This window comes from Squalius cephalus, assembly GCF_949319135.1.
Source record: "Squalius cephalus genome assembly, chromosome: 8".
Classification (NCBI taxonomy): Eukaryota; Metazoa; Chordata; class Actinopteri; order Cypriniformes; family Leuciscidae; genus Squalius; species Squalius cephalus.
In genome coordinates, this window is record NC_137129.1 from 29,487,438 (window position 1) to 29,510,166 (window position 22,729).

The 22,729-nt window shown below is 39.8% G+C and overlaps 1 protein-coding gene across 1 annotated transcript; it reads right to left on the reverse strand.

Annotated features, from left to right (window-relative positions):
- Positions 1 to 17,022: 17,022 nt before the first annotated feature.
- On the reverse strand, positions 17,023 to 17,946 carry LOC307163313 (paraneoplastic antigen Ma1 homolog; the record flags this gene model as incomplete). Its single annotated transcript, XM_079879352.1, has 1 exon — positions 17,023 to 17,946. The coding sequence occupies one exon, from the start codon at positions 17,944 to 17,946 to the stop codon at positions 17,023 to 17,025; it is 924 nt and encodes a 307-aa protein (XP_079735478.1).
- Positions 17,947 to 22,729: the final 4,783 nt, after the last annotated feature.

The following is a 22,729-nucleotide window of genomic DNA, read 5'->3' on the forward strand; positions in this document are numbered from 1 at the left end:
CGAAATGCAGGGAACAAAGAGTCGTGCACAACCTCTGTTGATGCTTCGAAAAAACAAACTCCATCCACTGGTCCCTTAGCGCTGGGTTCTTTGGGAATCTGTGCAGGGTTGTCTTGCCCTGCCAACCAAAAACCCACTTCTTTGGTGACATTGACTTCCCTAAAAGCCGAGCATAGCGCTTTGAGGTAACGTACTGCTTTCGCTCTCTTCTCTCTCTGGTCTGCGAGTGCGCGCGCGGCCGCGGAGAAGTGCCCTTAGGACCCATATAAGGAAATTCCGCTCTATCTTACGTAAGACAGAGCCATACTCGAAAAAAACTTTCTGAAACTTGTGACAAACCGGAAGGAGTATTTTTGGAACAAAAATACTCCTTCAAACGTACAACTTAACTTTTGAAACTTTGTCCATGTTTAGCATGGGAATCCAACTCTTTAACAGTGTAAAAAACTCAGTATGCATGAAACAGCAATTCACCCCCCCTTTAAGTACTAACACTTCAAAAGAATTATATTTAAAACTTAATTTCTTAGTGGTTTTGAAAATATTACTATAAATTACAGCAACTCCTCCCCCTTTGCGTTTCAGACGAGGCTCATGTTTATAACAGTAATCTTGCGGGGTGGACTCATTTAAAGTAATGTAATCGTTTCGTTTTAGCCAGGTTTCTGTCAAACACAGCACATCTAGGTTATTATCTGAAATAATATCATTAACAATGAGTGCTTTTGAAGTAAGCGATCGAATATTCAGCAACCCAAGCTTTAGCATTTGCCCGTCTGTATTATAGCTGTTTTTTATTTGTTGAACATCAATTACATTTTTAACCTTAGATAGGTTTAAACGTTTTTTGAATTTCCAAATTCGGGGAACAGACACAGTCTCTATATGATGATAGCTAGGTGAAAGGGGCTCTATGTGATGGGATTTATCTGACCTGGGTGACGCGAGGCCGCTAGCAGACAGTCGGTTAAGCCAGTCTGTCTGCTTCCTGACCTGAGCCCCAGATTGTCATGTTTGAGCTCTAAGACTATGTGCCATATTACTAGAGAGAAGAGCAGCACCATCCCAGGAGGGATGGATACCATCTCTTTTCAACAGGTCAGGTTTGCCCCAAAAACTTTTCCAATTGTCTATAAATTCTATATTATTAAGCGGACACCACTTAGACAGCCAACCGTTAAGAGAACACAATCTACTAACTATCTCATCACTCCTGCGAAGGGGGCCAGAGCAAATTACAGTGCTTGACATCGTACTTGCGAGTTTACACACCTCTTTAATATTAATTTTGGTGATCGCCGACTGGCAGAGTCAAACATCATTTGTGCCGACGTGGATAATGATCTTAGAGAATTTACGATTAGCATTAGCCAGCACTTTTAAATTTGCTTTGATGTCAGGCGCTCTGGCTCCCGGCAAACATGTGACTATGGTGGTTGGTGTCTCTATTTTCACGTTCCGTGTAATAGAATCGCCAATAACTAGGGCACAATCAACAGAACTCTCAGTGGGTGTTTTTTGTTTGTTTATTTGTTATGGTAATCGGAACGGAAGAGTGGTTTTTTGATACGCGACTAGAGCGATCCCTCACTGTCACCCATTTGCCTGGCTGCGCAGGTACTAATTCAGCTGGAACCGCATCATGTAAAGAGTTCACTATGCTAGGCGCATCCAAAGCATCTGAAGCTCTAGCACTCTTACTATCCTCAATTAAAGTTTGGATGCGTGTCTTTAGTTCTGAAATCTTCTCCGTTAGCCTAACTGTCTCCTTGCATTTATCACATATAAATCCTACAGATCTGGCCTTTAAAAACGCGCGTTTTCTCCCGCGGCATTCGGCAATTCGTCTCGTAGAGTCTCGCAGAATTCTGCAAGTGCTTTCGGGGGGCGCTACTTACAAATTCCCTCAATGTGTTTCGCTTCACAGAATATCCACCAGGTGGCGCATAAAAAACAACTTTACATTAGATTTTTTCTTTACTTCACATTACGTCATGATTGTGAGAAAACATCCACAATAAAATATAAATTATAAATAGTAATAGACACAAATATTTACAGTAGGCTACTGTATTATACAGACATTTGAAAATATTTGTAAATGCAAAAGGTTCATTAAGACAAGAAGGGGTATTGGACAACGTTTACGAATTTTTATATGCTTTGTCATTGCTGTGGTTTCCAGGAGATGAGTGCATGCAGAATATTTAACATTGCTTTTATTAAAACAGCAAAGTGACGTTCTTGCCAGTAGCGCATAACTTTTTTGTACAACTATTAAGATGATTGTGCAATGCAATGCGCATTTATATAAGTGCAACAGAGAATTTAGTGTGAGCATAATACACGTGACTCTGCCTGTAAAAACCCAGCAGTATTTTTTATACACACAAAATCATCCTAACATAATGCAATTAAATAATGCGACTTACCCAGATTCTTAATTCGTGAAGATATTTCTTGTGTGATTGTTCTTGTGCAGATATTTCTTGTGAGGTAATGTTGCAGCTCAACGCGTAGCATTTATATTTTGGGCGCATCTGATTTGCATTATTAATAAATATTTTAATTGAACTGTCTTAATGCATTAAGCATAAATATTTTTCCACGTTAGTCTCAGAATGTCCGGGGTTGGTTTGAGGTCTTGCCGACAGTTTGTAAATCTTCTAAATATTCATATTCACAAATTCCATACAAAGGGTGATCAACAGTTATGACTTCTAAAATAAAATAAAAATGACCAGATAAGAGGTATCTGATTGACAGTTTGACAGATGTTGTTTTAAAAAAAATAATTACAACATTATGGGGAAGTGGTATTAAATATTCGGTAACACATAGCCTAATATTTTAAGTATGCATTTTGTTCAGTTTTGCTTTTACAAAATGTTCCCTGTTTTTTATATAATTAATTTAATCTGAGATGTGCGTTATATCGCTTTTTGATCATTATTTGTGTTGTCGAATTTTGACACAGTTTCATTACTTGTTCATAATAATTTGATTCATAATTATGTCGTTTTTTTCTAAAAGTAAAAGTAAAAAAACTAAAAGTTTTTCTAAAAGCAATATTCTAAAGAGATACAAAAAGACAGTGTACGTGTAGCCTACCCACCAGATTTCGCCATGAGTCATTTTGTACCCACCACTTTTAACTTCCGTTGACCGTTTTCAGTGGTTATGAGGAGCAATATGAGAGAAAATTTTTGTAATCATTGTCTGACACAACAAAAAAAAATTATAATATTCATTTTATTTTAATTTTCGTGTTCGCATTTATGAGGGAAAAAACAACGTGTCAGTTTACGGTTATGGACGTGAGCGCTCTAAAAGCGGCACTTAGAAGACTGCTTTAAAACTTTCACAGAGACCTTAAACAGAACAGCTGCCTTTCTTTAAATCGAATTTCGTTTTGTATTAATTATGTCTTAATTTTAATCAATGTTTCGTGAACCAATTGCCTGGATTTAAGAAGTAAATATAGCAGACAATCACGACACCGGCGCCGGCGATATCTCATAAATGAACCGAAACTCAGCGTGTAATGCACATTCACATTTACAGTGTATTTAGACACATTTAGACGCATTCATAATCATTACTTTTACCGGTTCTTTGTGGCAAGCTTTATGCGTGCGGTCGTGCGCTTGAGTGCGGCTATATTATAGTAAATGCTCATTACTTAAAACAAAGCATAAGCCTCTTCCTGGCATGCAATGGAATCTACAATGTCAGTTGGTTATATCAACATATGTCAAATTAAGTTACGCGATATCAACAAATTAAGCTATAAACATTAATTTGAAATAACTTAAAGCGTATGTATAGTATATTTGCTTAAATAGCATTTAAACAAAGGAACTGCAAGGGATTAAAACCCCGCCCACACGCTGGTGAAAACTGGAAAAACCGGTTTTCTTTTGATTCCCTGAGAGGAGATCGATTAGCATTGGGGGTTGAATCGGCAGACCTGGGGGGTGGGTGGTTGTAATTTCTTGACTCTGTGCAATTGGTAGCAGCTATACAAGCAGCTAAAACAAAGACTGTGCAATTAATTACATTTTGGAAATAACTTTCTTCATGTCGTTTTATTTATACACTGTAAAACATTTTTTTTTTTTTTTTTGAATTTGTAAATATTAAATATGTTTTACAAACAATTGGTTTACAAACTCTTGGAGGTTTGTGGTTACCATCATTCAGAAGAGTGGTGCTTGTGTTTACGTGTTTTACGTGATTAAATCAGGAAGATTACATTGGTTTCTGTCCACACGGAGACGCATTTAAGACGATTTAATCAGGAAATGGAGGCACCGGCGCGATATAACTTGCATTGCTCGTGAACTGAGCTCGTCTCATAAATGAACCGAAACTCAGAAATGTATCTAGAAAGCTTGAAATGTCCACTTTTAAACAAAACAATTCAAAACGAAAAGAAACAGACAACTCTCTTTTGTAAGTGTGCATTTCTCTCTATAGGCACGTTCACAATATCTGCGAAGATGACGAGTCAGCATTGTCAACATCTTTGACTGACACATAAAACACTAGTTGATTAGTAAACAATTAAAATGTCTCCTTGCTATATTTGACACATGATTACTTTTGCCAGTTCTTTGTGGCAAGCTTTATGCATCCGTTAACTATCGAATATCGTGACTCATATTTTGTACCAGACCATTTATGGTTGTTCATATTGTTCAACAAAGTTCTTGATAAAAAAAGAAAAGAAAAAAAAGAAGCTACTGTGCCTAATAGTATTGTTGTATAGCGCGCAAGGTTTATGCGCATGCTTTAAGTCTTCTCCGTTTTTAGTGTATGTCTGTGGCAGAATTACATGTGCCTGGTCTGGTATGTATACTAGGCTACATCGTTTTGAGTCGGTTTCAGTGGTTTAGTGTGTACGCAGATATTTCTTGAGACGACGCCATGTTTTTATGTTTTTATGCACTTTTACTCTTTTAGTTTTGTTGCAATTTCACCAAAAGCTTATAATTAGGAAATACACACAACACGCTAAACTTATATTCTCTATATGTTAAAAATGTTGTAAAAAATACGTATTATTCTTATATAATAAGAATAACAATATGATACATTTATATTGCACTCGAAATGATTTAGATATGGAAAGAGGAATTCTTCTCAACTACCACCAATAAAGTTTTAAAATTCTTCTTTAGAAAATATTATATTTTGATGATTCTGCAAGTTCAGCAGACAGTGAGGTTCGGGTTTGTTCCGATCAGAGCTCGTGAGTGGAGAGCGCATTTCTGAATATTCCGCTCCGCTCGTTCATTCCGCTCAGGGTCCACGGCCTCGCTCAACACAGATGTCCTGTTGCCTGGTTCGAAAATATGTGGAATACGGGCTGCTTTCGACTAAAAGTTTTTTTTTTTTGTAGTCGACTAGTATACTAGGCTAGTTGTTCATTTAAGTAATTCGTGGACAAATCGCCCCTTTATATTAATTTAATTAGCCTACTTATGGATCATGAGCGTTTACGTAATATAGCCGCACTCAAGCGCACGAGCGCACGCATAAAGCTTGCCACAAAGAACCGGTAAAAGTAATGATTATGAATGCGTCTAAATGTGTCTAAATACACTGTAAATGTGAATGTGCATTACACGCTGAGTTTCGGTTCATTTATGAGATATAGCCGGCGCCTCCAATGTCGTGATTGTCTGCTATATTTACTTCTTAAATCCAGGCAATTGGTTCACGAAACATTGATTAAAATTAAGATATAATTAATACAAAACGAAATTCAATTTAAAGAAAGGCAGCTGTTCTGTTTGAGGTCTCTGTGAAAGTTTTAAAGCAGACTTTTATTGCCGCTTTTAGAGCGCTCACGTCCATAACCGTAAACTGACACGTTGTTTTTTCCCTCATAAATGCGAACACGAAAATTAAAATAAAATGAATATTATATATATTTTTGTTGTGTCAGACAATGATTACAAAATTGTTCTCTCATATTGCTCCTCATAACCACTGAAAACGGTCAACGGAAGTTAAAAGTGGTGGGTACAAAATAACTCATGACGAAATCTGGTGGGTACACGTACAATGTCTTTGTATCTCTTTAGAATATTGCTTTTAGAAAAAACTTTGTTTTTTTTACTTTTAGAAAAAAATGACATAATTATGAATCAAATTATTATGAACAAATAATGAAACTGTGTCAAAATTCGACAACACAAAGAATGATCAAAAAGCGATATAACGCACATCTCAGGTTAAATTAATTAAGCTCCTCATAACCACTGAAAACGGTAAAAAAAAAAAATCGAACCAAAAGTCAAATTAATATGGACTGAAGTTAACAAAATGACTCATGACGAAATCTGGTGGGTGCGTACCCACCGTCCCCACCGAAATCGACGCCTATAAGGGAAACATGATAGTATAAAAAGTACTGTGTGTAATGCAGAAAAGCGCATTACAACCATGTTAAAACTATTTAAAACGTTAAGATGCAAAAATGAACTAAATGTAAAATTAGATAATGATATTGCGCAAATGATCTCGGTCTCTTTAAAGGTCTTCGCAAATTATTGTGTTATAAGACTCAGTTATCATAGCCTACTTCTACTGTAAGTACACAGGAAAAAAAAAAAAAAAGACAAATGATGCGCGTTTGAGTCGGATTTTTATGAAGAATATGCGACTGTTTATGTAACTGGCAAAAGAAAACATTGTATTCGTCATACTTCGTCAACTCAGTATGGCCACATGAAACACGATTGCCATCTACAGGTTTTAGTATTTCCTGCGTCCAACACCTAATCCCCCTTCTGCACGATCCCGCAGAATTTCGGAAGTGCTCGTGGCATTCTTTTCTCTGAGACGCGCATTTTTAAAGGCCACATCTGTATATTGCCAACAGAGAAGGCTATGCTAAACATGTGACATGAAGTGCAGGTGACAATAACAGGACAAGACATTACTCACCGTGTTTGTTGAGTGATTCTTACTCACCTGAGCTTTTTATGAACTCAAAGGCGCGGGCACACAAGAGAAAAATAAATAAATAAAAATAGCTGAGCGCACGGGTGGCGCGTTAACAGGCTAGCGAATTACTAGCGTGTTGTGCTAGTAGTAACGGAAGCTAGCGATGTCAGATTAATCTGAGATGTTGGGTAAGCTGTATCTAGTAGTAGTATAAACAACTAGAAATTGTAGTAAATGATGGTTCAAAACTAGGGATGGCTGACGCGAAACAGTCGTTCCGAAGCTTTGCGAGATCCCGAAGCGCAGATGTTTCGAAACACTGATCCGAAGCGTGATTCAAAACACCCATGCCACGTGACTATGGCCAAACGAAGCCTCGAAGTGTTTCACTTAAGTGTTTCATCAGGTGTGGTCCGCCGAATCAGCGTTTCATTGACACGGTCGGGAACAGACCACACAATCGCACATCTGAATAAAAGTTAAATCAACGCATATTGACCTCGTCGGTTTTTGTGAGAGGAGTTTGATTTTGAGATAGCAGATTTTTCATGATATAGTGACATGCGATTTGATTAGTTATAGGCTATTTAGGCTTACATTTAAATTTACACAACACATTGACTGATAGGCTAGAGACAGACAGAGTATACATAGTGACACATTAATAGATACATAGATATAAATATATATATACTTCTAGATTAATAGATAGATACATATATAGATATAGATACATATATAAATACATAGGTAGATTATAGATAGACACATATATAGATACATAGATTATATCTAGATACATATCTAGGTACATATCTAGATACATATCTAGATGCATAGATAGATTATAGATACATATCTAGATACATAGAAAGATTCATATAGATACATACAGTGCTATGCATAAGTTTAGACACCCATGCTAAAGTTGACTAAAAAGAGGAATAAAAAATCATCTTTTGGAAATTGAACTTAATGCCTTAATAAAAAAAAAATAGGAAAAATCCGACCTCTAAGGACACCAATTTTCTTTGTGAATGAATAATGTATCGTAAATAAATAAATGTTCTTCCTTAAAATACAGGGTGCATAAGTCTGGACACCCCTATGTTAAACTCCCATAGAGGCAGGCAGATTTTTATTTTTAAAGGCCAGTTACTTCATGGATCCAGGATCCTGATAAAGTTCCCTTGGCCTTTGGAATTAAAATAGCCCCACATCATCACACACCCTTCACCATACCTAGAGATTGGCATGGAGTACTTTCCATAAGATCATCTCTCAATGCAAATCAAACCAGCTATTAGGCTAATTTAAATAAAACCATGCCAATCTCTAGGTATGGTGAAGGGTATGTGATGATGTGGGGCTATTTTAATTCCAAAGGCCAAGGGAACTTTATCAGGATGCATAGTATCCTGGATCCATGAAGTAACTGGCCTTTAAAAATAAAAATCTGCCTGCCTCTATGGGAATTTAACATAGGAGTGTCCAGACTTATGCACCCTGTATTTTAAGGAAGAACATTTATTTATTTACGATACATTATTCATTCACAAAGAAAATTGGTGTCCTTAAAGGTTGGATTTTTCCTAATTTTGTTAATTAAGGCATTAAGTTCATGTAACCCAGGTCCCATGTAGTTAGAAAATAAAGCTGGAGTGGTTAATACAATGAGACTGGGCCTGGGCTCGTTGTAGGGAAATACAACTTGTTTTGTATGTTACTTAATAAATGTATATTTGTAATACTCTTTGCTGTTCTTATAATGACCACCACAACTGTATTTTAGATGCAAAAATATTCAGAAGTATTTATTTACAACATGAAATAAAAAAATAAAAAAAAATGTATCTTAGAATAAAATAAAACAAATCACAGGGGTATGGAAAAAGAAGTGAAAATAAAACTTACAAGCAAATAAAGCTTCACTTTCCCAAAAGGAAAACCTTTCTGTGGTTATATTGAAATTAAATAATTATTTATTCCCTCTGAAAATGTCCACACCCGTTGCAGGCCTGTTCGATGACACTTTGTGTGCGGTGGGGCCTAAAAACTAGAATGGCCGCTTCACTCAGAACTGAGCATAAACAAAAAGCACGTGCATGTGAATGTTAGTACTCACGAATCCAGGTTAAGTCAGTACAGCAAAGGCAATGGTAATGGCGATGGTAATGGCACAGGTAATGGCGATGGTAATGGCAAAGGAAGAAGCACAGCACCAAAAGTCACGGGCCGGCAACAGGGCACGCAGAACAGCAGGGCAGAAACAGCAGGGCCTTCGGTTGGAAACCCGTCTCTCTCTCTTTCTCTCTCTCACCAACGTCCGTCTCCTTAGAGCATATTATCTCTTGCAGGTCACACCAAAGTTTTTGTCAGGACCACGAGTAGTCGACCTTCATAACAAAACATTAATGCTTCCCACACCACGATGCCTCCTTCATTAGCTCTCTCATCATTAGCGTCTGTCCTCTCTCTTCATGCGTGCTCACTACTCCTCACACAAACCTGTCCCACTAGTCCCGCCCCTTACACGGTGATGTTACTCTGATTGGCTCAAGTATTTACACAACCAAAAGCAAAACAGGAATTAAATGATTGACATGTGACAGGTAACAGGTTAGGTTACACATATAAACACAGCTTCTTCTTCTCTACTTTTCTCGCAGATGAAACTTAAAGACTTTTATATGAATTTATCTTTAGCTGTAAATAGTCTTATTTATTAAACTCTACATATTATATTTATACTTTTAACCAGCACACCTTTTAACCAACTTTAACTAACATGAACTCTATTTATGAACTTTTCTTTTCTTTTATTTTTTTTGTGTTACACTGTTAATGATCTTTTATACTCTGTAACTTATAGGAATTTTGTACAGGGCTACACCCTCCCTCTTCTGAATGTGTAGATGTCCTCATCACACCTTTTGTCCCTCTTCAACTTGAAAGGGTGATTCCTTTTATCCTCCTCCATATACCTTTGGGATGTTTTGGACTTTTTCCTTGGTTTGTTGTCTTGGTCTGGAGGGTTTAACTTGAGTTGGATGACCATGCCATGGTGCATGATGGTAACTGGTTCAAAAGATGGATGACCAGGTTTCTCATAAGTAAATCTCATAGGTGGCTTTGGTTTTCTCAGGGATGTCCGGACTGTAGAAGACCTTTCACTTTTTGCACTTTCAGCAGCTATATTACGTCTGTTTCTTTGTAAGGGAGGTGAGCTTGCTCCCTCTTCTGAATCTTGAGAATCTTCTTCCACAGATTCAGTATTTGTCTCTTGGATATCGGAGTGTGACAGAGGAAGTGCAGCACCTTCAAGCGGTTCCTCATACTCTGTTTCTGTAAGTTGTTGAGTTTCTGTAACTTCACAGCTTTCCTCCTCAGAGTTTTCACTCTCATCATTCTCCACAGAGTGATTTATGTTTATCCGTCTCCGGACCTCATCCATATCAAAATCGGGAGGTTTGTGGACAGTTTCAAACTCTGAACCTGATGACTCTGTGTCACTTTCTTCAGACTTGGTTGGTTGACGTTTCTGAGCACGTTGAGTTCTTGTTACAGGTCTCCGAACAGAGCTTGCATCATCTGATGGGTTAAACATCCTGACCATGTAACCGATGGGCAACAGTTGATCTCGATGGAGAGTTTTCAGCACACCTGAACCATACTCCGGTTTGACCTTATAAACAGGCAGGTTAGGCAACTTCTCCATAACAACATATGGTATTGATTTCCATCGATCTTGGAGTTTATGTTTGCCTTTTAGACCCACATTCTGTATGAGAATTCTGTCTCCTTTCTCCAAAGGTTGGTCTCTCACACGTTGGTCATATCGGGCTTTATTTTTCAGGTGATTCTTTGTAGCAGCGTCAGATGCCAACTGATAAGCTTTTTGCAACTCTTTCCTCATCCTGGCAACGTACTGTTGGTAGGAGGTTTCACTTTCACCATTTGGTGAGATTCCAAAACAGATGACAATGGGTAACCTTGCTTCCCTTCCGAACATGAGATGATAAGGGGAGTATCCCGTGGAATCATTTTTTGTGCAATTGTATGCATGTACCAGGTAGGTGATATGTTGACTCCAATGTTGTTTCTGTACAGCATCCAGGGTACCAAGCATGGCTAAAAGTGTTCGATTGAATCGTTCTGGTTGGGCATCCCCTTGAGGGTGATAGGGAGATGTTCTTGACTTCCGAACCCCAAGCATGGACAAGAGTTCTTTTATCAGGCGACTTTCAAAATCTCGGCCCTGATCCGAGTGTATCCTTGCAGGTAGGCCATAGTGCACAAAATACTTGTCCCACAATACTCTTGCAACTGTGATAGCCTTTTGATCTTTTGTAGCGAATGCTTGTGTGTAACGTGTATAATGGTCTGTCACTGCCAACACATTAGCAACACCTTTAGAGTCAGGCTCTATTTGCAAAAAGTCAATACAAACTAAATCCAAGGGGCCATTACTTGTTATTTGGTTTAAGGGCGAGGCATGCTGAGGGAGCGTCTTTCTGGAGATACATCTACCACAGGTTCGAATGTACTGCTCGACCTCAGCTGTCATTCGCGGCCAATAAAATCTGTCCTTGATCAGTTCGGTGGTGCGTTCGACTCCCAAGTGTCCACATTCATCATGTAGAGACCTTAACACCATTGGGCGGTATCTTGTGGGCAAGACAAGTTGTTTGATCTGTTTCCCGCACATCTTTTCTTTTACTCTGTAGAGTAATCCATCTCTTAACTCCAATTTGCGGCTTTCACGAAGGAGCAGCACAGTTTCAGGTGAGTCGTTCTCTGAGCGTGTCAGGCCTTTATTCCTCTCCAGTGTTTTCTTTAATGGTCCAATTGTTGGGTCCATATCTTGTGATGCTTGAATGTCTTTTGAGCTCAATTGGTCAAGTGTATTCATGCTAAGGTTCACTGGAAACACATAAGCTTCAGGTACTGTGGTGGCAGGAGTTCCCAACTGATCAACTAATCTGTCTGGCACATCAGCCTCTTCACTGACACAGGCTCTTTTGCAGAGGGCTTTGATGCCAGCAGGTGGGACACTAGTCCACTCTTTTGTCTCCTCTGAAGAGTACTGTCGGGACAACAAGTCAGCATCAATATTGTGTCTCCCAGGTCGATACTGGATGGTGAAATCGTAGGTGGCGAGGGCGGCGAGCCAACGATGTCCGACTGCACTGAGTTTGGCGGAGGTCAATACATATGTTAATGGGTTATTGTCAGTTCTTACTATAAACTTTGCTCCATACACGTAATCGTGAAACTTGTCCACGACAGCCCATTTTAATGCCAGAAATTCCAATTGATGGACTGGATAGTTGTGTTCTGAGTCTTTAACCTGTTAAGCTGCAACCCCACTTTTGAAAAATCCCCAGAAATGACATACCCAAACTGAAACAGATACAGTTCATGAACCCTTTGTACTAAAAGCACAAGTATGGTCTCATTTGAAAGCTGACACCTGGCAGTTTATTGTAAATGTAGAATTAATTATTGTCATAATGACAAAAATTGTTATAAATAGCTTCAAAGTTTTGTAAAGTTATTAGAAATTAATTTTAATGAAACATCCTCATGAAAATAAAATTGAAGTTGGCACTGGAGCAATCTAGAAATGCACTACAGCTAAAGCCACATGTCTAAACATTTTATGTTTAAAATCTGAAGATAATAAGTCCAAAACTCTGTATTTAGTTACATGTTTTTCAAGACCATGTCAAATTACTTTATTTTGATTTGACACTAAAATGCTGCTGATGTTTAGTCATCTTCTAAGTCATCCATTCAGTCTTATTGTCTCTATTGTTTTGTGGTGCAAACGAGCCCCATTCAGTCTCAGTCTCCCCCTGCACACATTCACACCTCTCCAGCCTGGTTATGGCTCTAAATATGCATTTCTTTTGTCTGCATTATAGTTACTAACGACTGGCTATTCACATGCTATTCATAGGGTTTCAGTCCCTAATTTATTTTCTCAAAGTTCACCTCACATTTTAAATAAAGAATAAAGAATAAAGAACATTCTTGAATAAAGAAACTTTCAGTAAGCATTCAAAAAAACATAAAAGTATAACTTCTAGGTTGCAGGTGCACCTAGGGCTAGCTAGCATGTTAGCTTAGCACACCATCAATACACGACAATTTATGAGATTAAAACCATGTTTGTGCTCCAAACTTACTTTAAAACGCAAGATGAGTGTTTTAAATAATCTTCTGTGATCTAATTTGGCTTCAGATAAAAAAATCAGACAGAAAATATACTATTGTATACTGTTCTGCACAATGATAGTCTATATAGATTAGCATTACATTATAAATATAATCTATTATTATGAAAATACCTGGCATGTCTTGAAAAACACAGGTAACTCAAATATCATTGCAATCATGTTTATTATCTTCAAAACATCTGTATCTGCATTTTACAGCGCGAACTCTGTAGCTTTGTGTGTATCAGTGACGTCCTGGAATGTCACATGATCATGGCTCTTCTTCATGTTCTATATATGGACTATTATTGTGCATAATAGCGCCCTCAGGCTATTGGTATGAATTGAAAACACAGTATCAGAGTATGCAAGCGCTCATAATGATTACATCGACGCATTTGGTATAAATTCAATAAATATTATTCCTGTCTATAGAAATATGATGTGAATCTATGAGAATATATCAATATTTCTCCAAGTCTGCACATTTTTGAGCTAAAGCCCTGAGGGACGTTGTTTTGTGTATCGCTGTCATGACGACAGCACGGGAGTTTTTTATGAATGAAAGCGGCTGACGCGCATAATTCATATTAAAGGTATCGACTCATTTTTTCATTTCATAACTCCTGACACAAATTAAGAAATAACTGTCGCTATAAGTTTCTCAGAATACAATAGTGGTCAAATACTGAAACTTGAGTCTTATATCTTTTTAATGATGTATAGTTTGTCGAAGTATAACATTAAATCTGATAGTAACTTTGAGCTATATATAAAAAAAACCGCTTCAGTGCGCCGACGCACTGGTGAGGCTTAACAGGTTAAGCTTACGACTGGCAAAAGCTACTGGCCTGAGGCCCTCAGGATATTCCTGGTTCAGGACAGCGCCTAAACCATCCATACTGGCGTCCACATGTAAGATGTACGGTTTTGTGGGGTCAGCGAAAGCTAGCACTGGGGCATTGATCAAACAGTCACGAATACGCTCAAAAGCGTCCTGGCAGGTCTTAGTCCACCGTTCTCCGAACGGCTCTGATGGCTTGAAATAGACTTTGCTTGGGTCAACACTTTTTTTAGTCTTGGGGTCTTTCCAAGTGGGGGCGTAACCCTTGGTGAGCTCGGAGAGGGGACGGACAATGGCAGAGTAGTTTGCAATGAACCTCCGATAATAACTGCAAAATCCGAGGAAGGACTTCAGCGGTTTCAGGTGAGTGGGCTCTTTCCAATGCTTTACTACCTCCACTTTGTCTGGATCCGTAGCTATTCTGTTAGCAGAAACAATGTGACCCACATACTTGACCTCGGGCTGACAGAATTGGCATTTGTCAATAGAAACTTTCAATCCGACCTCCTCTAGTCTGCCCAACACTTTGAGAAGACGTTGCTCGTGCTCCTCAAGTGTCTTGCCGAAAATAATGATATCATCCAAGTACACGAGAGCTTCCAGAAGATGCATATCGCCTACAGCCTTTTCCATTAAGCGCTGAAATGTTGCTGGCGCTCCGGTGATTCCTTGTGGCATGCGCTCAAATTGATAGAAACCGAGAGGGCAAATGAACGCTGTCTTCTCTTTGTCCTCCGGAGCCATCTCTATCTGGTAGTAACCACTGCGCAAATCCAGAACTGAGAACCATTGGCTGCCTGATAGAGAATCCAAGGCGTTGTCAATGCGTGGCATTGTGTACTGGTCTGGTGTGGTGCGGTTGTTCAGTGTTCTGTAATCAATACAGATTCTTATCTTCCCATTCTTTTTTGCGGACTACAACGATTGGTGAGGCGTACGGGCTACGGGACTCAGTGATAATGCCAGTGACCAGTAGTTGTTGTATGTGTCGCCGCACGTCGTCTATGTCTGCAGGGGCTAGTCTCCTTGACCTCTCCCTGAAGGGTCTGGGGTCATGCAGGCGTATGTGGTGTTCAACACCCTTGGCAAAACCAACATCCCACTCATGCAGTGAGAAAACATTCCGCCTCTCAGCCAACTTCTGCTGAAACCGACTTTTCCACTCTTCGGGAATGGGAGAGTCCCCGAAATTGAAGAGACTTGGGTCTAGGGTTTCAGCTGGGAGGTCGGAGAGCCGAACTGGGGTAACTGTGTCCACAGCATACATCTCAGCAACGATGGTCCCAACTGGGATGAAAGTTGTCCTTTTGGACTCATTCTGAATGAGGACAGTGAAACTGTTATTGTCTATGTTGGCGTCTGAGAGTCAAGTCAAGTCATCTTCATTTATATAGCGCTTTTAACAACGTAGATTGTTTCAAAGCAGCTTCACAGAGATAAGCGTATAATTTAAGGTAACAGAGATTGTTTTGGCTTTATAGCAGAGTTAAGTTATTTTCCATCTAAAGTTAGTTTTGATTGATTTGCTTCCGTCGCAACGATCATTTGTTATTAAATTAGGGGCCGCTAAGACGACACCATTCCCTCTACACAGACTTTAAACGCGAACCTGTGAGAAACGCTGATGGCGTTCACATGCGCATTTAGAGTGGGTTCTATAGTTATGTCCGTTTGAAAATACGCAGGTTTGGAATTCCCTACAAGCCAAGCCTAAACAAAGTACTTGTCTTTCCTTATAAATTTTGATAAAGAATTTTATTTTATTTTGTTGCTTTGGGGTAGGAACGCGAAACGAATTTCCCGACAACGCCTTATCTGTAGAGTGGTAGAGGGATCCTCCATAGGGAGAGACTAGTTGGCACTTCAGCACTGCGTTGTCATCAGTACCAGCAGACCGGCGGGGAGCAACTGTTCAGTGGGTGCATCAATCAGTACAAGGTCTTTGGACGGGGCACTCTGTCTTTCCACTTTGCACGTTGCATAGTACTTTACACCTGGAGCAATGGAGAGTAAACCGGGTCCATTCCACTTTATCTGTCCCAAGACTTCATCTTTTGCAAACTGCTCTTGTGCTTTGACAGGGGCGTAAACAGACTGAATCCTCATTGAGTGCACAGTGTTCTCATCACCTTTTGTCTTCACCAGCTCCCATAAGCGGCGAAACAGAGATGTATTGGTGCCAACCAATACAGGGACTTGTTGCTGGTTTCTTGGCTCAGGGCAGATTAAAGCAAGCACTTCTACTCGTCCCGATACACCAGTGATCTCTTCAGTGAACTCCATCTCAACCACAACATATCCTTTGTAAGGAAACTCAGTGTCTGAAAGGCCCCAGAGTCCAAGACCAGAGAGGGGTTTTATTGGGACATCAGGTAAGTGTTTGTTATACCAGCTTTCAAAAATAATAGTCACGTTAGACCCACTGTCGATGAGAGCATCGCAGGCCACATCATTAACTTTGATGGTGTGAATAAATGATGGGCCTACGAAACCTTCAGGTAAGTCAGTGTTAGGTTCTGGGACTTCAACCTTATTGGTTCTAGCTACATGCTGCTCTTCAGCTGCAGGATTTGGGTTCTCTTTGTTTGGCAAAGGGGAAACTCGCACCAAGCGTATGAGCTTTCTAATAACTTTCTGGAGATTCTCAGGGGCAGTACATCTGGTGGCTATGTGGCCATTTTCCCCACACCGATAACAGAAAAACTCATCCTTGTCTTGTCGGGGAGGAAAAACTTTGGAATGAGCGGGCTTGTGAACTGGAGCTGCTTTGTATCGGTGAGGCTGGGGTGTGTGTTCTCGTGGGGGGCCTGATGTGTATTTCACTGCCATTACACTCATTTTATTTTCTAGGGCTTTCACTTGTTTCCTTAGCGATTGCAATTCACTCTGTGACTCATTTTTCTGTTTTTGTTTCTCTTTCAGACCTGTAAAGGATTCATCAGAGGTTGGCTGAGGTGGTAGGTTGCTGCTCTGCTCTAGCTGCGCTCTCAATTCTCGAATCTAAGCTTGCAGTTCACTCCTAGAGACTGATTCAGGTTCTTTCTCCTTTTCAGCTTGGACAGTGCGTACACGCTGAGGACGCATGTGTGACACATGGCTTTGTCTGGCTGACTGGCGAACCTCCTCTTCCATCACTTCTCTTAACAGGTTCAAGAATGTAGGGGGATTACTACTCCGCTCCCTAATTTTCAACTGAAGCAACATGAGTTCAGAGGTAGACCCTCTAAGAAGCTGCTCTAAACGAGCGCTATTGGCAGCGCTAACAGGTAAACCACCTCCCTGTACTACTTTGACAAGGGATTTTTCTACTCTTCGTAGGAACTCAGACAGACGCTCACCAGGCTGTTGGTGGAGGGCTCTAAACGACAAGTATAGTTCTTCTGGGGACTCTACTGTACCAAAAATGCTCTCTATAGCCTTTATGTACTCACGTGGGCTAGCATCAGGTTGAGTCAGGCGCACAGCTTGAATGATTTCAAAGGCGGGCCCTTTGAGACTTTCCAGTATCCGATGTCGTTTTTCTTTGTCGGAGCACTCACCTTCCTCTACTAAGAGTGTTGCTTGTTCCAGCCAGTTATCTAAGGTCTCTTCTCCAGTTGGGGTGGGACTGACCCCGGAGAATGTCCGCAGACGTCTGTATGGGTGACTGTCATGTTGTTTGTTTGTTCTGCTCATAACATCACCGACCGCACGGATGATGTCTTCAGGGTTGCTGTTACCCTCTTTGGTGGGGGAACATAGACCTTGTATGTCCTCTAAGGTTCTCCCTTCGCTCTGCAAAAAGGTAAGTAGCTTCTCTTCAAAGTTATCAAGCTGAGGCTCTGTGTAATAGACAGTTTTCCAACCACTTCCTTCACTTATAGGCATTATCTCAGGTGGGATTTTAGAGGGGTCAATCTCTTCACGACACTCACATAGCGCCATCACTGATTGTTGTTGAGGGTGAAACATTTTGCCTCTCACTTTAACTTTTCCCAATGCTTTGATGGTCCCTGCTGTTTCTTCAATATCTTCTCTTGAAACACCTTCTGGCACTCCGTGTAAAAGGAGGGCATGCTTTAAATCTAATGATTCTCCTTTGCACCAGTTAATTAGCTCACGTTGTGATGAACTACTTGTTTGGCTTTCCATTGCTGTACTTTACTTAAATTGCTTTTAGTTACTGTTAGCACGTTATTTTTATATGAATGCTCTATACTACTGCTCTAAAGTTGTGGGGTCTGGTGGCTTGTACTCTATTATAAATTCCCGTTTATATTAAATAATCCCAGCGGTGCCTCCATTTTATGTAACCCAGGTCCCATGTAGTTAGAAAATAAAGCTGGAGTGGTTAATACAATGAGACTGGGCCTGGGCTCGTTGTAGGGAAATACAACTTGTTTTGTATGTTACTTAATAAATGTATATTTGTAATACTCTTTGCTGTTCTTATAATGACCACCACAACTGTATTTTAGATGCAAAAATATTCAGAAGTATTTATTTACAACATGAAATAAAATAAAATAAAAAAATGTATCTTAGAATAAAATAAAACAAATCACAGGGGTATGGAAAAAGAAGTGAAAATAAAACTTACAAGCAAATAAAGCTTCACTTTCCCAAAAGGAAAACCTTTCTGTGGTTATATTGAAATTAAATAATTATTTATTCCCTCTGAAAATGTCCACACCCGTTGCAGGCCTGTTCGATGACACTTTGTGTGTGGTGGGGCCTAAAAACTGGAATGGCCGCTTCACTCAGAACTGAGCATAAACAAAAAGCACGTGCATGTGAATGTTAGTACTCACGAATCCAGGTTAAGTCAGTACAGCAAAGGCAATGGTAATGGCACAGGTAATGGCACAGGTAATGGCGATGGTAATGGCAAAGGAAGAAGCACAGCACCAAAAGTCACGGGCCGGCAACAGGGCACGCAGAACAGCAGGGCAGAAACAGCAGGGCCTTCAGTTGGAAACCCGTCTCTCTCTCTTTCTCTCTCTCACCAACGTCCGTCTCCTTAGAGCATGCTTCCCACACCACGATGCCTCCTTCATTAGCTCTCTCATCATTAGCGTCTGTCCTCTCTCTTCATGCGTGCTCACTACTCCTCACACAAACCTGTCCCACTAGTCCCGCCCCTTACACGGTGATGTTACTCTGATTGGCTCAAGTATTAACACAACCAAAAGCAAAACAGGAATTAAATGATTGACATGTGACAGGTAACAGGTTAGGTTACACAGATAAACACAGCTTCTTCTTCTCTACTTTTCTCGCAGATGAAACAGATGAAAGACTTTTATATGAATTTATCTTTAGCTGTAAATAGTCTTATTTATTAAACTCTACATATTATATTTATACTTTTAACCAGCACACCTTTTAACCAACTTTAACTAACATGAACTCTATTTATTAACTTTTATTTTATTTTATTTTATTTTTTTGTGTTACACTGTTAATGATCTTTTATATTCTTTAACTTATAGGAATTTTGTACAGGGCTACATTCAATTTCCAAAAGATGATTTTTTATTCCTCTTTTTAGTCAACTTTAGCATGGGTGTCTAAACTTATGCATAACACTGTAGATGGATAGATTTGGATAGATATATAAAATGGAGGCTCCCCACCCAGAAGAGATGACATCTGTGGTGTGGGAGCATTTCCGTTTAGAAACCCCAAATAAAGTGAGATGTGTGTATTGTGATCGGCAGCTAGCCTACTGCAACAATACATCATCCATGATGCGCCATTTGAGGAGCACTCATCCTGCCATTTTGCAGGGTCCAGAGGATGGCATTCCCCATGTACCTAGGCCTGCTACTGACACTGCTGGGCCATCTAAGCAAGGTATGCATTGTTTGAAATATAATTATAATTGAAATATAATTACAAACTTTTGGGACACTGTTTAGAAAGTCCATAGCCCTATGCCCTACAACCTAATGTCCCAATCACAACTGCCAATCATATTAAAAATAGCTTCAATGTAAATATAATATAATATAATATAATATTGTGTGAATGTACATTTTATAGGTCTACATATGAGACACGCAATGCTACAGCTGATGCCACAGTGGAAGTGAAAAAATACATCAACGATGCGTATTTGCCCAGAACTCATGATCCACTAACTTACTGGAAAGAGAGAGCAGTAATCTTTCCTCATTCGCATGTCCTAGCTAAAAAATATATTTGCATGCCAGCAACAAGTGTCCCTTGTGAGAGGATTTTTTCAAAGGCTGGAGAAATTATCTGTAAAAAAAGAAGTATGCTAAGTCCTTCCACAGCAGAGAAATTAATATTTTTGAATAAAAATCTCTAAAAAACATTGTGGCTTGATTTCTTTTAATAATATTCATTTTGCAGGACCAAAATAACATTATGCACAGTGAGGAGCCTATAGGTTACAAGCTTCACATATTAGAAAAATACAATAATAAAAAAACAACACATTTTTTTAATGGCTCATTGTCAAGGTTGTTTCAGATCAACACCTGCAAATGACCACTAGGTGTCACCGTTGAGACGGGTGTCAGATTGTTTCGAAGCCTCGAAACATAATGGCACATTTGGTTCAACTGTTTCATTGCTTCACGAAGCCTCAATCTGCCCACCACTATTCAAAACAAGGAAATACGAGGCTAAGACGGAGCTTACAGCACCGAAGCAAACACACTCACAGCAGGCAGCGAGGCAGACAGGAGCAATCGATCAGCGATCAGCAGACAGTAGCAACTAGAAATGATAATTATGATTATCTGTCATTATTATGAAACGTATATATAGTGTGATCTGTAAGTAGTGATGGCCAAATGAAGCGTTTCGAAGCATTATTGCCTTCTGATACAATTGTGTCAAAAATGGTTCATTACTCGAAGCTTCATTCAGATAGAAATTGCAGCACCATCTCCTGGTGAAGTAAATGTAATGCAACAAAGTTGACAACCATAAAATGCAAGTAGGCTTATATGTTAACGCCCCGTTTATTACGTGTTTACCGAGGGGATCAAAGCTGAAACAGTGTTAGTGCTGTGAAACTCATTTATGTAGGTGAATTTTACAGATACTGATGAATTTCATGTGTTCACCTTGATAATAAAACATTAAGCATGATGTGTGTGTGTAATTATTTCTTTAGACAAGGACAGAAGATCAGACCAGCTTTAAAAAAGTTGGAAACCATCACAGAAATGCTAATGGTTTCTATTAAAATACCAATAGGAACTGTTGGAAACTTTTTCCTTCATCAAAGCAAGAAACCAGGAGACATTGGGATCACGTTCAAGAAGTTATTCTTTATTGAGGACTTCGCGTTGACGTGGCTGCAGTACTTCCCAAGTCTAACTAATGTAACTTTACAAGTAATCTTATAGGCATTTCAGTGGGCTGTCCTTAAAGGTGCTGACCTTACACACAGCCTTAGAGGTAACCACTAAATCTAATCATCTAAAGACAATAGAGGTAATTACCCCCAACTGAGATAATGGTACCCCCCAAATTGTTTACACAACACATGGTCACGAGAACTAAGAACATTCACACATAGTTCAACTCTCAGTAGGAAGATCAAAGACTAACAAAACCCCTGACTATTACAATGTTTAGACAGCTGACTTACAGTTGACTTCTAATCAGTAAATTGATGCCATCATGTTCACCTTGAATGCCCAATGCAGTGTAGTTCACCTTAGTTTTTCATGTGATGTTATGTAAGGAAGCAGGATCAGCAGATCTAAAACATATTCTTAAATTTGAATCCTTCAGGAGTCACGTGATGGCAAGCTGGGAAATGGCAGCAGGCTAGAGCTGCGCTCCTGATGCCCACCATCAATTAGATCATTTAGTATACACTTCGTTCGCAAAATTAATAAAATTTCGATAGACAACTTACTTTTTACTTGAAGCATCCGACAAACGACAAAATGACATCTTCCAAGCAACCAATTCGAGGGGTGCAAACACGTCTGAAAACAACGACCCCAGAAGCTAACGATTCCCCGTCACCAGAGTCAAGTAATCAAAACCCGAACTGGAAAGATCTTTTTGCTGAAATTAGTCAAATGAACGTGACTTTGCAGGGGGTTGCAAATGATGTGATAACTATCAAAGCAACTACTACGGAACTTAAAGATGCGATTAGCTCCGTACAGGCCAGACTCGACGAAGCCGAGAATCGCATCTCGCACGTGGAGGACGCATCGAATCGCTTGACTGGTGATACTGAGAGGATGGCGAAACTTGTAGACGAACTCTGGAATAAAGCTGAGGATTTGGAAAATCGCAGCAGACGGAATAACATCAAAATAATCGGCCTCAAAGAGGGGAAAGAAGCAGGCTGCAAAATTAACGAGTACGTACAAAAGATCCTATCAGAGGGGCTCGGGCTGACGGGTTCGGAGTTCGAGATTGAGCGGAGTCATCGGAGCCTCGGGCCTAAGCCTAATGATGATCAACGTCCCCGGGCCGTGTTGGTGAAATTTCTACGTTATACCGCGAGAGAGAAAGTCCTGGCTGCAGCGAAAAAGAGCAGGGGTTTTGAATGGGAGGAATGCAAGCTGTCCATCTTCGAGGATATGTCGAGGGAGAGAGCCATAATGAGGATGAAATTCTCCGCAGCAAAGAAGTTACTCTGGGACCGTGAGGTTCGACACACCCTGGCGCACCCAGCGACACTGAGGTTTACGTGGAGGGGGAAAAAGCAGAGTTTTACTAACCA